Source organism: Balaenoptera musculus, chromosome 17 (genome assembly GCF_009873245.2).
Source record: "Balaenoptera musculus isolate JJ_BM4_2016_0621 chromosome 17, mBalMus1.pri.v3, whole genome shotgun sequence".
Taxonomy (NCBI): Eukaryota; Metazoa; Chordata; class Mammalia; order Artiodactyla; family Balaenopteridae; genus Balaenoptera; species Balaenoptera musculus.
Genome location: NC_045801.1, coordinates 36,581,955 through 36,598,179, shown reverse-complemented (window position 1 = coordinate 36,598,179; position 16,225 = coordinate 36,581,955). Strand labels below are relative to the sequence as shown.

The window sequence follows — 16,225 nt, the reverse complement described above, 5'->3', positions numbered from 1 at the left end:
TAGACCATTTGGTATTTTGGTATTGTTCTACAAGACTTTGAGGCTCTGTTCTTTTTTTCCCCCAGTTATTTTTCCTGTCTCTTGTTAAGAGTGAAAAATTTCTCTTGATCTATATATTCAAGTTCACTGACCTTTTCCTCTCATCTCAATTGTATTATTATAGCCATTTGGTGAATTTTTTTATCTTGGTTATTGTATTTTTCCATTGTAATGTTTTCATTTGGTTCTTTATTTTGAAATCTTCTATTTTTCAGCAAAACTTTTTAATCTTTCTATTCATTTTAAGAGTGTTTGCCTTTATTTCTTGGAGCATGGTTAGTATTGACACTTTAAAGTCTTCGTTTGAGAATTCATAACATCTGGTTATCCAGGGTTTAGTATTACTTAATTGCCCTTTTCTTTGCCACATGTTGAGATTTTCTTTCTTCTTCACTTGTAAGGAATTTTGTACTGTATATTAGCAATTTTTAATATTATTATATGTGATTTTCAGTTTTGTTTAAATCTGATGGGGAACTTTTATTTTAAAGCAGTTGATCAATCTGGTTAGTTTTGGGTAACAGTTATCCTACCTGACTTCCATGGACTATGGTTCTAATGTCAGTTTAGTTTCAAAACCTTTGCAGCACTATTTGGATCTGTCCTACCCCAGGACCAACTGGGGCCTGGGTAATGGTTTCCCCTGGAATTCACTTCTCAAAGTTTTTGGTAGGATGTTTAAGGTCAAATTTATGCATATGGATCACCTGGTGGGTAAGCTCATTTCAGTTACAATTTTATGCAATTATTTTCTTAAGTTCCCTCCTCTTAGTGATTCTTCCCTACTCTTTTGGGATCCCAGAGGTTTTCCTTCCTCTTCCTTTGGCTAGAAAGCCACACTTTAATTCTACTGTACACTTCCCATGACTATGTGCCTCCAGTACTGAGCAGCAAGAGGACAGAAAGAGAAAAAAAAAGCAATGGGGATATCTTTGGGACCACAGTTTCTCTGACCAGAGATAAGAGTTCCTCTCCCTCAAAGTCTTAGCTATCTACTTGGTTGCTACTGCCACTGCAGCTGCTGAAGGACTGCCTGGGAGCTGGGATTGGAGAGAAAGGAAAAACAAAACAAACACACAAAAAGAAATAGGGAATTTCCCCATAGGGGCCAACTATCTTTTTTTTTTTTTCTTAAGATAAATAATAAAGGGGATCTCCTAAAGCTCTTTTTCTCCATACCCAGTGCACAGTTTTGGGTTTTAAACTGACTTTAACCCAGGCTAGGAGATATCAGAGGAAAGAAAAATGAGAAACTCACTGCTGTTTGGGGGGTATTTCCAATTCTAGTTCCTTTCCCCAATCAGCCTGCTACCATTTACTTTTCAGTGTCCTCATATAACTGCTCCATGAATTCTGTCCCAGGTTTTTAGTTGTATTCAGTGTGAGAGACAGGGTGGATTATGTTTACTCCATCTTGACAGCAATTGCTCTTCTCATTACTTTTTTTTTTTTTTAAACAATTAGCACACTTGGAAGAACTGTGAAAGTGCTTTACTTATATTATTTCACTTAATCCTCAAGGAAGCTATAATTATCCATACTTTTATAGATTAGGAAACAGAAGCTTAGAAAGGTTATTTGCCACATTTGCACAGGTTATAAGTCATATGGTTAGGATGTGGCCCCAAATCTGTGAGATTCCAAAGTCTATCTCTTAAACATGGTTATTAGATACCAACTAAGGAAGTACAGGTTCTATAAAACCCAGGCTGAATATCACTGGGCTACACTGTCAAAGAAACAGATATAATTTGGTGTTTATCCACTCTTGTGCTGACACTGTACTAAGAACTCTTACCAGAGGTTGAACGTATGTTGAGAAACAAGTGGGTTAATGACTAATATGATCATTTTTGATTAAAGAATGGGCAGAGGAACTCAATAGACATTTTTCCAGAGAAGACATTTATATGGCCAACAGGTACATGAAAAGGTGCTCAACATCACTAATCATCAGGGAAATGCAAAGCAAAACCACAGTGAGATATCACCTCACACCTATTTGAATGGCCATCAACAAGAAGACAAGAGATCACAAGTGTCAGCAAGGATATGGAGAAAAGGGAACTCTTGTACACTATTGGTGGGAATATAACCACTATGGAAAACGTATGGAGGTTCCTCAAAAAATTAAAAAGTAGAACTACCATATGATCCAGCCATCCCACTTCTGGGTATATGTCCAAAAGAAATGAAATCACTATCTCGAAGAGATATCCATTGTTCATTGCAGCATTATTCTCAATAACCAAGATATGGAAACATCTAAGTGTCCACCAAAGGATGAATAAGTAAAGAAAGTGTGATAAAACACACACACAACACACACACACACACGAATATTATTCAGCCATAATAAAGAAGAAAATCCTGCCATTTGTGACAACATGGAGGGAACTTGAGGGTATTGTACTAAGTGAAATAAGTCAGACAGAGAAAGACAAATACTGTATGATCCCTCTTATGGTGTGGAATCTTAAAAAAGCCAAATTCATAATAATAGAGAGTAGAATGGTGGTTTCCAGGGGCTGAGGGGTTGAAGGTATTGGGGAGAAGTTGGTCAAAGGGAATAAACTTACAGTTATAAGATGAATAAGTTCTGGGGATTCGGTATAGCATGATGACTATAGTTAACAATACTGTATTATATACTTGAAAGGTGCTAAGAGAGTAGATCTTAAATATTTTTATTACAAAAATAATAGTAGTTCTGTGATGGATGTATTAAGTAACCTTATTGTGGTAATCATTCTGCAGTATGTATGTGTATCAAATCACCATGTTGTACAACTTAAACAATGTTATGTGTCAGCTGCCTCTCAATAAACATACTAAAATGCCCTCTTCACAAATAGAGATGAACAGCAAAGGGCTAATCAAAAATTAGTAATACATATGGTTCCATGATTAAAAATCTGAGTTAGGATTACTGTAGTGTAATATCACTTAACAGATTGATATGTTTCTCTCTGAATTAGGTGGTTATCCCTAAGGTAAGTCCCATAGGGAAGCAATATTCCCATTCAGATTTCCAAGCAGACAGAGCTTTAAAAGAACCATTTCTGATCCTGTCATTCATGCCCGCCTCCCCATAATTATTTTGTAGATTAGGGAATATATAAAAGTATGCAAGATTCAGAAAACAAAAATGTCTTGATTAGGAAGGATATAAATTTTAAGACCAGTTAGTTCCCTTTTATCAGAAGCAAATCAAGATTAGGTAGGTTAAATGGCTGGAAGCCCAGAAGTAGTGCTTTTAAGATGAAGTAAGAACAATGGGACTATATTATGTTCATTTTTACCAAGTTCCATTGTTAGATAATATGTAAAAAGAGGTCCTGGAGCCTTGGACAAGACAGGAGAAACCCAAGTCACTTTTAGGAAAATAATGTGAAAGCCCAGAGGGAGGTTATCAAACTGGAATCTTTGCCTGTGGTTCCCCTCCCACCACGTTCCAAGAAAGAATTCTTAGTCATTATGGGGTATGATGCAGGGAGCCCTGAAGACCATGGGAAAATGCAGCAATTAGGGTGTTCTATCCTCGGCTGATAATGCTGCTCCCCCACGGGCTCCACCTGGGTGGGCCAGGCCCAGTTCATCCAGACTGAGGTGCAACATAACCAATGGGTTTAATTTAATAGCTGACAGTTACTGAGCACCTACTCTATCAGGTACTGAGATAAGACAATTGATAGGCTTTCTTCACCTGTCCTTTTGAGGACTGCTATGAAGAAATACCTGTCCTCGCCAGGCCGATTGGATCTGGGATTTGAGTTTATGGGCTTTCTCGGAAACTTCCCTATTTGTGTTTTCCTTCCCTAGTAGAGAATATTTAGAAGTGGCCGTCAGAGGAAAGTAAGGCTCTAGACTCCCTTGTAGTGTTGTTGCTTATTCTCCACTTAAAAATGAAATATAAGAAAATTAAACAGTCATTGACAAACAGAAGAATAAAATGTAAATATTTCTCTTGTCCTAGAATTGGTGGGATCAGGAGGGTGGAAGGGTGGGGATTTCAAAGAGTTAAAACAACAGACAAAATCATAAGGAGAAAGACGAATTATTTTGATTATGTAAAAATTAAAAACTTGTATAAGACAGATGCCATAAAAAAAATAAAAGGCAAATGACAAATTAGTAAAATGGCAAAGGGTTAATGACCTTAAATATGAAAAGCTTTTATAAAACCACAAGACCAAGTTAAAGAGCCTAGTACCAAAATGAACAAAGCATAGGAACAGAGAAATCACTAATGAAGAAATTAAATGATCAATACATTTTTGTATTGCTAATAAAAAGATGAAAGTTAAATATAGATTTTTTTTTTCTCCCATCAAATTGACCAAGATGGAAAAAAAAAAGTATTCTTTGTTGTCAAGGGTAAGGTAAAATAAGCATTCTTTTTAAAAACTTGAGATATAATTCATATATCATAAAATTCATCCTTTACAAATTCAGTAGATTTTAGTATACTTACAAGGTTGTACAATCATCACGACTGTCTAATTCCAGAACATTTTTATCATCACAAAAAGAAATCCCATTCCCATTAGCAGTCACTCCCATCTCCCTTTCCCCTGGCAACTACTAATCCACTTTCTGTCTCTACGGATTTGCTTATTCTGAATATCTCATGTAAATGGAATCATACAAGATGTGGCCTTTTGTGTCTGGCTTCTCTCACTCAGCATAATGTTTTCAAGGTTTATCCATGTTGAAGTGTTGAAGTATGTATCAGTACTTCGTTCTTTTTTTTTTTTTCTTCCAGTTTTATTAATATATAACTGACATTAGCACTGTATAAAGTTTAAGGCATACAGCATAATGATTTTCCTCACATACATCATGAAATGATTATCACAGTAAGTTTAGAAAGCATCCATCATCTCATATAGATGCAACATTTTTAAAATAGAAAAAAAAATTTTTTCCTTATGATGAGAACTCTTAGGATTTATTCTCTCAACAACTTTCATATATAAAAGTGTTAATTATGTTTATCATGTTGTACATTACATCCCTAGTACTTATTTATCTTATAACTGGAAATTTGTACCTTTTGACTGCCTTCATCCATTTCCCCCTCCCCTCATTCCCCACCTCTGGTAACCACAAATCTGATCTTTTTTTCTATGAGCTTGTTTATTTGGTTTCGAAGTATAATTGACTGACAACATGTTAGTTCCTGCTAAACAACTTAGTGATTTTGTATTTCTATACATTTCAAAATGATCACCACAGTAAGTCTAGCTATGATCTGTCACCATATGAAGATATTACATAATTATTGACTATATTCTCCATACTGTACATTTCATACCTGTGACTCATTTATTTTTGCAGGTGCAAGTTTTTACTTCTTAATCTCCCTCAGCTTTTTCTCTCTTTCCCTCAGCCCCTTCCCCTCAGCCCCTTCCCCTCCAGCAACCATCTGTTTGTTCTCTGTATCTATGACTCTGTTTCTGTTTTATGTTTGTTCATTTGTTTAGTTTTTACATTCCACATATAAGTGAAATCATACAGTATTTGTTTTTCTCTGTCTGACTTATTTCACTAAGCATAATACCCTCTACATCTATCCTGTTGTCACAAATGGCAAGATTTCATTCTTTTTTATGGCTGAGTAATATTCTATTATATATTTTATGTATATTTATTTATATATGTATGCTACATCTTCTTTATCCATTCATCTATTAGTGGGCACTTAGGTTGCTTCCGTATTTTGGCTATTGTAAATAATGCTGCAATGAACATAGAGGTCTGTATATCTTTTCTAATTAGTGTTTTTGTTTTCTTCAGATAAATACCCAGGAGTGGAATTGTTGGATTGTATGGTAGTTCTGTTTTTAATTTTTTGAGGAATCTCCATACTGTTTTCCATACTGGCTGTACCAATTCACATTCCCACCAAGAGTGTACAAGGGTTACACTTACTCTACGTCCTCACTAACACTTATTATTTGTTGTCTTTTTGATAACAGCCATTCTGCAAGGTGTGAGGTGATAGCTCATTGTCTTTTTAATCTCTGATGATTAACGATTTTGAGCATCTTTTCATGTGCCTGTTGGCCATCTGTGTGTCTTTTTCGGAAAAATGTTTATTCAGATCCTATGCCCATTTTTTAACTGGGTTGTTTGGGTTTTTTTGCTATGAGTTATATGAGTTGTTTGGATATTTTGAATACTAACTCATCGGATATATTGTTTACAAATATCTTCTCCCATTCAGTAGGTGGCCTTTTCATTTTTTCATAGTTTCCTTTGCTGTGCAAAAGCTTTTTAGTTTGATGTAGTCCCATTTGTTTGTTTTTACTTTTGTTTCCCTTGTCTGAGGAGACATATCCAAAAAAAATATTACTAAGACCAATGTCTTAGTACCTCACTCCTTTTTATGGAAAAACAATATTCTTGCATTGATAATATCACATTTTCTTTTTTCATTAATCAGTTGATGGACATTTGGGTTGTTTCCACTTTTTGGCTATTATGAATAATGCTTTTGTGAACATTCATGTACAAGTATTTTTGTTTGTGTCTATGCATGTACATATGTTTTTAACTTTGGGGGGTATATACTTAAGAGCGGAATACTGGGTTATATGGTAACTCTATGTTTAACTTCTAGAGGAACTGCAAGACTGTTTTCCAAAGTGTTTACACCATTTTATATTCTTACCAGCAATATATAAGGATTCCAATTCCTCCACATTCTTGCAAACACTTGTTATGTTTTGCCTCTTTGAGTATAACCATCCTAATGGGTGTAAAGTGGTAACTCCTTATGGTTTTGATTTGGATTTCTCTAATGACTTATTATGTTGACCGTTTTCCATGTGCCTATTAGCCGTTTGTATATCTTCTTTGGAGAAATGTTTATTCAAGTCCTTTGCCCATTTTAAAATTAGGCTGTCTTTTTATTGTTGCATTGTAACTGTTATTTATGTATTCTGGACATTAGACCCTTATCAGATACTTGATTTGAACATAATTTCTCCCATTCTGTGGGGTTTTTAACTTTCTTGATAATATCCTCTGATGCACAAAAGTTTTTAATTTTGATGAAGTCCAATTTATCTACTTTTGTTACTTATACCTTTGGTGTCATATATAAAAATCCACTGTTAGGACTTCCCTGGTGGTTCAGTGGTTAAGACTCCGTGCTCCCAATGCAGGGGGCATGGGTTCGATCCCTGGTCAGGGAACTAAGATCTCGCATGCCACGTGGTGTGGCCAAAAAAAAAAAAAAAAAATCCACTGTTAAATCCAAGGTCATGTAGATTTACTCCTATGTTTTCTTCTAAGAGTGTTGGGTTTTAGCTCTTATATTTATGTCATTGATTTATTTTGATTAGTTGAGGTAGGAAGGAGTCCAACTTAGCTTTGATTTTTTTGTTTTTGTTTTTGTTGTTGTTTTTTGACATGTAGAAATCTAGTTGTCCTAACACCATTTGTTAAAGAAACTATTCTTTCCTCATTGAATGGACTTGGCACCTTTGTCAAAAATCAGTTGGCCATATCCACACACTTATGGTCAATTAATCTACAACAAAGGAGGCAAGAATATATAATGGAGAAAAGACAGTCTCTTCAATAAGCGGTACTGGGAAAACTAGACAGCTCCATGTAAAAGAATGAAATTAGAATATTTTCTAACACCATATACAAAAATAAACTCAAAATGGATTAAAGACCTAAATGTAAGACCAGGAACCATAAAACTCCTGAAGAAAATATAGGCAAAACATCCTTTCACATAAGTTGTAGCAATATTTTTTTGGATCTGTCTCCTAAGGCAAAGGAAACAAAAGCGAAAATAAACAAATGGGACCTAATTAAACTAAAAAGCTTTTGCACAGCAAAGGAAACCACCAACAAAACAAAAAGACAACCTACTGAATGGCAGAAGATATTTGCAAATGATAAGATCGATAAGGGGTTAATATCCAACATATACAAACAGCTCCAACAACCCATGTCAAAACAAACAACTTGATTAAAAACTGGGCAGAAGATCTGAATAGACATTTTTCCAAAGGAGATATACAAATGGCCAACAGGCACATGAAAAGATGACCAACATCATTAATCATCAGAGAAATGCAAATCAAAACCACAATGAGATATCACCTCACATCTTTCAGAATGGCTATCACCAAAAAGACCGCAAAGAGCAAATGTTGGCAAGGATGTGGAGAAAATGTAACCCTTGTGCACTGTTGGTGGGACTGTAAATTGGTATAGCCACTGTGGAAAATGGTATGGGGGTTTCTCAAAAAACTAAAAATAGAACTACCATATGATCCAGCAATTCCATTCCAGGGTATATATTCAAATAAAATGAAAACAAATACCGTATGCTAACAGATATATATGGAATCTAAAAAAAAATGGTTCTGAAGAACCTAGGGGCAGGACAGGAATAAAGATGCAGATGTAGAGAATGGACTTGAGGACATGGGGAGGGGGAAGGGTAAGCTGGAATGAAGTGAGAGAGTGGCATGGACATATATACACTACCAAATGTAAAATAGATAGCTAGTGGGAAGCAGCTGCATAGCACAGGGAGATCAGCTCGGTGCTTTGTGACCACCTAGAGGGGTGGGATAGGGAGGGTGGGAGAGAGACACAAGAGGGAGGAGATATGGGGATATATGTATATGTATAGCTGATTCACTTTGTTATACAGCAGAAACTAACACACTATTGTAAAGCAATTATACTCCAATAAAGATGTTAAAAAAAAAAAAAAAGAAAACACTAATTCGAAAAGATATATGCACCCCAGTGTTCATAGCAGCATTATTTACAATAGCTAGGATATGGAAACAACTGGTGTCCATCAACAGATGAATGGATAAAGAAAATGTCACACACACACACACACACACACACATTGGACTACTACTCAGTCTTAAAAAAAGAGTGAAATTTTGCCATTTGCAACAACATGGATGGAGTTGGAGGGTATTATGCCTAGTGAAATAAGTCAGAGAAATACTATATGATAAAACTTATATGTGGAATTTAAAAAATAAAATAAAATAGTGGATATAACAAAAAAGAAACAGACTTACAGACATAGAGAACAAACCAGAGGGGAGAGGAAAGCAGGGAGGGACAAGGTAGGAGTATTGGATTAAGTGGTACAAAGTACTATGTATAAAATAAATAAGCTACAAGGGTATGTTATACAGCACAGGGAATATAGCCAATATTTTATAATAACTATAAATGGAATATAACCTTTAAAAATTGTGAATCACTATTTTGTACACCTAAAACTTATATAATATTGTAAATCAACTATACCTCAAAAAAAAAATAATAAAGATGTATTAAAACAAACAAACAAAAAAACCACCTAACTGACTGACATGGTCCAAAGCTGTGGTTTTTAGAGGTTTCATTGATTTGCATTTGATAAAAATTCAAACATATTTTACCCTAAAAAAAAAAATCACGTGGCCATAGATGTATGGGTTTATTTCTGGACTCTCTATTTCATTGGTTTATATGTCTATCCTTATGTCGTACCACACTGTTTTGATTACTGTAGCTTTCCATAAGTTTTGAAATCTGAAGTGTAAGTCCTTTGATTTTGTTCTCTTTTTCAAGATTGTTTTGGCTATTCTAGGCCCCTTGAAAGTCCACATGAATTTGAGGATCAGCTTTTCCATTTCTTCCCAAAAAGCTGTGGAGTTTTGATAGGGATTATGTTGAATCTGTAGACTGCTTTGTATAGTATTAATATTTTAACAACATTAAGTCTTCCTATCCATGATCAAGAGATGTTTTTCCATTTATTTAATTTCTTTCAGCAATATTTATTATACAAGTCTTTTGCTGCCTTGGTTAAATTTATTCCTAAATATTTTATTCCTTTGGATGCTATTGTAAATGGAATTATTTTTGTAATTTCCTTTCAGGATTTTTCATTGCTAATTTATAGAAACAACTGATTTTTCATGTTGATCTTGTACCCTGAAATCACTGAATTTGCTTATTAGCTCTAGTAGTTGTTTGTGTGTGTGTGTATTCTTTGGGAATATATGTACATTTATATATATATATAGGTATATATAGATAGATAATCTGTATATAATCATGTCATCTATGACATAATCATGTCATCTCTGTAGATAATCATGTCATCTATGAATAGAGATAGTTTTACTTTTTTCTTTCCAATATATATGTCTTTTATTTCTTTTTCTTGTCTAATTGATCAGGCTACAACTTCCAGTACAATGTTGAGTAGCTGCAGTGAAAACAGAATCTTTGTCTTGTTCCTGAGCTTCAGGGGAAAGCTTTCAGGATTTCACTATTGAGTATGATGTTAGCTGTTTTTCATAAAAGTACTTCATCATGTTGAGAAATTTTACTTCTCTTCTTAGTTTTCTGAGTGTTTTTATCATGAAAGGGTGTTGGATTTTGTCAAGTTCCTTTTCAGTGTCAGTTATGACGGTGTCAGTTTTTCCCCTTGTCCTTTAATGTCATGTGTTGCATAGATTGATTTTCTACTGTTGAACTACTCTTCCATTCCTGATATAAATCCCACTTGGTCATGATGTATAATCCTTTTAACAGTTTGCTAGTATTTCATTGAGGATTTTTGTATCTACCAGCTACCCAAACCACCCCACCCCAGGGTACTGAAGTCTTTGTGGTCTTTAGATCTAATGATTTTCTTTAGTCCTTATGCAGTCAAAACTCTTGCCCATTCCTTCCTTTGATATTAGTTACTGTTGACTCCTTTCTCCCTGAAATACTCTTTCTTCTTGGTTTCTGAGGCAGTACACCCTCCTGTTTTCTCTCTCATTTCTAGGTACTCCTCCATCTCCACTGGAGATTCTCATCATCCTTTAAGTGTTTTATTTCTTAGGGATCCTTTGAAAGATCTCGGTGACTCCATTCACACTCAAACTTCAGTGATCCTTTTTATGCCAGCAACCCCAAGTCAGTGTCTCTGGATAAGGCCTCCTCTGATCTACATTTGGAGCCACCTCCTGAACAACTCCTCTGGAATGTCCCACAGGTAGTTAAATACCCAACAGGACTCACAGGTCTTTCATGTTCAGGCCTCTGCTTACCTTTGCAGGGAAATGTTAAGGGGCATTTCAGTCTTAAGGAAAGAGGTACAGCATTCATTTCATTTGAATCTCAGTTATGTTGGTTTCTAGCTCTTCATACTTGAGAGAATTCCTTAGCTTCTTCCTTGTGTTTCTCTTGCTTCATTTGTAATGTGGGGACAATACTTGGTATGAAGATTAATGATAATGAAAAATGATAATGTATGTAAAGGTCTTGACCCATATTAAGTTCTAAATAAATGGCAGCTATTTAGTAATAGTATTGGTCAGACATAAAAGGGAATAGAAAATAATACTAGCTGTCCATCGTTTCTACTGACACTGACTTAAGCTTCCATCCATTTTTATGCTGGGTGGGACTTGAGCAGCAGATACCAGATGAAGAGTACTGGAGCCTTCCTCTGGGTCCAGTCTGGGGATTTATCACTATAATAAGATCATCTTTTTATTGTTAAGCCCCTTTTGGTTAGTGATCCAAAATTGGATGTTATTCTGCTGTATAGAAAACTGTATTTATTAATTAGTGTGTTTTTATACTCATTGCTTGCCTTAAGGTGATCATCCATCCACTGATTTTTATTTAAGTACTAGTGGTTTTCTACTTCCTCTGTTTTTGTGCTTCAAATTCTGGCTTTACCATTCATGAAACAGAATGGGAAATAGATTCATTAAAAATCAGATTAGAATTTGTTACAAGAGAAAGCTGGGAAGTCTCTGCATTTAGTGCTTTGAAATGATGAATTGCTTTGTTTTAAATATTAAGACACCCATCAATGAAATATTTATGCATCATTTGCCTATTTAAATATCAATTCAATAATCAATTATTAAAGCTCTGATAAGTACCTGAAATCTTTCAATCAACATAAAAGGAATTTTTAAATTTGAATAAGGTATTGTACTGGAAATTTTACTGTCTTTTTAAGGTTCACTTTAAAAACTAGGTGCCTGTTTTATGTGAGTTCTTTGCTAAAATCATTTTTAAATGGCTTAGAAATCGCTTGGATTTTTTTTTTTTTTTCAAATTATCTTCTCCCAGTCCCTTAACATAAGGAAAGGGTGCCCTAACTTTGGGTGCAATTATTATATTCAAGTTTTAGTAACTTCATTCATTCACTTCTAAACTGTAAATGGAAGAAAAGTACATATTTTGTAAGACCTACCTCGACACGTATGCTTTGATGAATGGAATGATTTTGAAATGCCGGTTTTCACGTACCAAGCTCTTCAGCGTTTGAAGAGTTAAATCCGGGGTTGGCTTCCGTCCCTAGCCCGGGAAGTCACTAGGGCTCGGAGCGCGGCCTCCGCTGTTAACTCTCTGGGCAGACCGGCCCCCCAAAGGCGCCGGAACCGCCGGATTCCGCCCGAGGGGCGGGCCCACTCTGCCCGGCTTCTCCCGCGACCCCGCCCCTGCGCCGGCACCGCCGCGGCCTCCCTGGTAGTTGCTCGCGATGATGCAAATGCTCACTTCCCGCATCCACTCCCCACAGAGGCCGCGGAGCCGGCGCCAGCCGGGCGCGCCGCCGAGCCGCGCGCCATGGGCAACATCCAGAAGAAGCTGACGGGCAAGAGCGAGGGCGGCCGGCGGCCGGAGACGGGCGCGCCGCGGCGGGGCCGGGCGCCGGAGGCCGGCGCGGACAAGCGGGACCGGCCGCGGGCCCCGGCGACGGCGGGCGGTGCCAGTGGGCACCCGGGCGGCGGGCGGGGCGCCGGGGACCCCGCGGCCAGCGCGCCCCCTGGGCCCGGCGCGTCCCCCGGACCTGGCGCGCCGCCGCCGACGGCGCCCGCCGTCCAGGTCGGCCCCGCCGGCCTGAAGAGCCAGGGCAACGAGCTCTTTAAAAACGGGCAGTTCGCCGAGGCGGCTCTCAGGTACTCGGCGGCGATCGCGCAGCTGGAGCCTGCAGGTGAGTGAGCTGCGCCCGCGGGGTCCCTGGCCCCTCGGGCTGCGGCTCGCGGGACCTGAAGGGGCCACCGCGGGAGAGGCGCGGGCCACCTCCCGAATGACAGGCGCTCGCCCTGTAGGTTCCTTCCCAGTAACCGAGGGCAGGGCGGGAGCGACTCCACCTTCGGGAGCTGTACCTTGGAACGCGTAGCGTGTGCCCGGGCCGGGCACGGTTGCAGCGGTCCCTTACGGGCTTGGCCTCTGTGGCCACTGCGGGCACAGGGAGGTCCTCGGAGCTGCATTAGCAGCGGGGTGTAGGACTGCAGTGCCGCGGGAGACCTCAGTCGTCTGGTGAACTGTGATTTCGCTAATGGATTTTAACTGTATTTAATTAACTGTGATTTTAGGAAGTGGAAGTGCAGATGATCTAAGTATCTTATATTCAAATAGAGCAGCATGTTATCTAAAAGACGGAAACTGCAGTGGCTGCATTCAAGATTGTAACAGGTAAACTGCCCGTTTTCAGCTTTGTCAGGAGATTATCATTTCACTGTGATGAATGCAGTATTTAATATAGTAAATTTTCTGCATAAGAGTCTAATTTCTTAAGACATTTAAGATGTGTTAATTGGTTAATACATAGAACTCGTAAATCCTTTCACATATATGAAGACAATTATAGAAGATTGTGCAAACTTTTTTCACTTCCACTGCTATCACCTTAATTCATACCCTTTTTCACATCAATCCCAGAGTACTGGAGAAGCCTTCTAACTAGTCTCTCTGCTTCCTCTAATCCACTGTGGCATCAGAATAGCTTTTCCGGAAGCATTATTTTGTGCAGACTGTTTCAGCGGGTGTTCAGTGGCTCAGTATGGTCTTCTAGATAATTATAACCTCCTCTGTCACCACACTGCCCCCCGAAAAAGCTTTCTGCTCCCATTTGGTCCATATCTATAATGCCCTCTGCACATCTTTGCTTTTCAGAAATCCTTCCTCTTCAGCTTCCCCATCCTCTCTGCTTTCCTCGTCACCTCAGGCTCCCTGGTCATCTGCATGGCTGTAATGCTTGCACTGTCACTCTCACACCTGTAGGTACTTATGTCATCCACTGCATTGGATTTTAAGCTCCCTGAGGTCAAGAAGCATGTATTATAGTGTTGCATCCCTCAAGCACATTAGTCACCCATGGTACTCAACAAGTTACTTGCTGAGATGGATGAATATATTTACATGAATAAAAAGTATCGTTTTACCATTAAATAATAAGCCTGCTTCAGGAGCCCTTTGGAAGGAAGCTACTATTAGTGCATCTAAAACATAAGAAGCCATATGTACTGGTTTAACCTTCACAGTTTTGGTTTACTCCGGTAGTCTGGTATAATTGTTAATATCACCCCCTTTCACTCTCAGAAGCCCTAGTTTGGACAATAGCATATGTGGACACCTTGATTATAAGGTAAACAATTTTTTTTTCCATTGATAGTATCAGTTTATTGATATGGATAAAATCTTGCTGGTATCTGTGCCTGCAGTTTAAAAAGAAGGCCGTGAGCTGCTTGGATTTTTTGCCAATTTTACATATTAAGATTTAAAATCAGTAGTATTTATATTCACTTTGGTCTGACTCTAGACCCCACCTACTGCTGTGCTTGCTCACACTAGCTAATTGTTACGTTTTCAGGATCTTGTGAGTTGGTTGAAGTCAAGTTGGTAGTTGGAATCTGCCATGGTTGGAGGACTACTAATACCATGAAAATTGGCAAATACCCCAAATCTGGACCTTTTTCTCAGGAGAGCCAGTTGTTAAACATTTACCGCTGCCCATAACTAACAACAGACCACGTGTATTTGCAGATTATCAGGCACGTTGTGACTTGCAGCTAAGAACCTTTCAGTTCAAGTGTGTGATGGTAATACATTACCCTTCAGACTTGTCTTAGGTCTTCCTTCAGTGAGTGAGTTCAGGACTCTAGTTAAAAACAGCGGACTCACTTTATCCTTAAGTGAGAGAGAGTAAGGTGGCAGACATTTTCTTGCTAAAATGTGTTTCAGTGTAGACCCAGGAGGAAGTCACAGAGGAGACTCTGGGGTCAGGAGTGGGGGCGGGCGCTAGAATGGAGGTTTGCCCTGGAGGAGAGCGGGAGATTGCCTGCAGGGGAGGGAGGGAGGTGGGTGGTGGTTTAGGTAAGGTGTCCTTAGTTAAGAGCTGTGTTCTAGGCCGAGGAATCTGGCTCTGCTGGTCAGTACTGACCTTTCTAGAAACCGACTTACTTAGATGTTTTCTTTGATACCTGGTGTATGAGTCTTAACATAAGGGCATGGGGTGATTTTACTCCAAAGCAGCGATTCTCAAACTCATTTCAGTGCCAGGGAAACCATGATTTACTTATGCGAACATGTTGAAATATGGCTGTATTTAAATCTGTATAAACTAGGAACCAATTATTAGCAGAAGGATGACTGTTTTCACCTCAAAAAGATTACATACATTTTAAAGGGAGCCTATTTTTTAGTTTTTCAGTTAATTATCTTTGCTCCTGTTGGAGAGTTGTTTCCTGTTGCAGGAGCGCTTATTACAAAACAAGTGGTAGCAGGATTCAAACAGCGAAAAAGAAAAACTCCCCGGGGCAAAGTTTAAAATAAGGGAGAGGGGGAACCTATGAAATAACTTTGTATGCATTTTTGGGGAAAAGTCTTTGATTTTAAGTGTCTACACTCCTGGGGCCTACTCCGAAGCACTTCCCTTGAGCTCTTTCCCAGGGGCTTATGGAGAGCAGCTGTTGGGAGCCTGAGGCGTGTTTGAGGAGCTCAGTGGCTGCAGGCCCTGCCCTCTCCTCACCTCAGCATCTCCAGGTTTCTAGGTTAGGCTTCCAGGTGAAGCATGAAACAGGGTTATGACACCTAAGAAAAGTTTAAAACCAAATGATTTTAAACAACAAAACAATTTCTAGAAATAATTCTAGAATTTCTAGAATTATTTCTAGAAATTTCTAGAAATTCTAGAATTATTTCTAGAAATTACTTATCATTCTTATAATTGCTTATCAGCTAAAAGAAAAATCTTCACTGTTCCCATCTGTCAGAGAATCTTTTTGGGTTATCTAAACCACATCAAAAATCTTTCACTGACTTTCCATTGAGGGTATTCTGACAGAATCAAGACGAATGAATGTTGCCTAGTAATCCTCTGCTTTTTCTCATCTTTGCTCCT

At 38.2% G+C, this 16,225-nt stretch overlaps 1 protein-coding gene across 1 annotated transcript in view; it reads left to right on the top strand.

Moving 5' to 3' along the window:
- SPAG1 (sperm associated antigen 1) overlaps positions 1 to 16,225 on the top strand; it is a 94,333-nt gene that overhangs the window by 52,715 nt on the left and 25,393 nt on the right. The window contains exons 11-13 of the mRNA XM_036830754.1: positions 12,620 to 12,849; positions 12,925 to 13,033; positions 13,419 to 13,518. Of these exons, the coding sequence (XP_036686649.1) occupies positions 12,620 to 12,849; positions 12,925 to 13,033; positions 13,419 to 13,518 (439 nt within the window). The remainder of the gene's footprint in view (positions 1 to 12,619; positions 12,850 to 12,924; positions 13,034 to 13,418; positions 13,519 to 16,225) is intronic.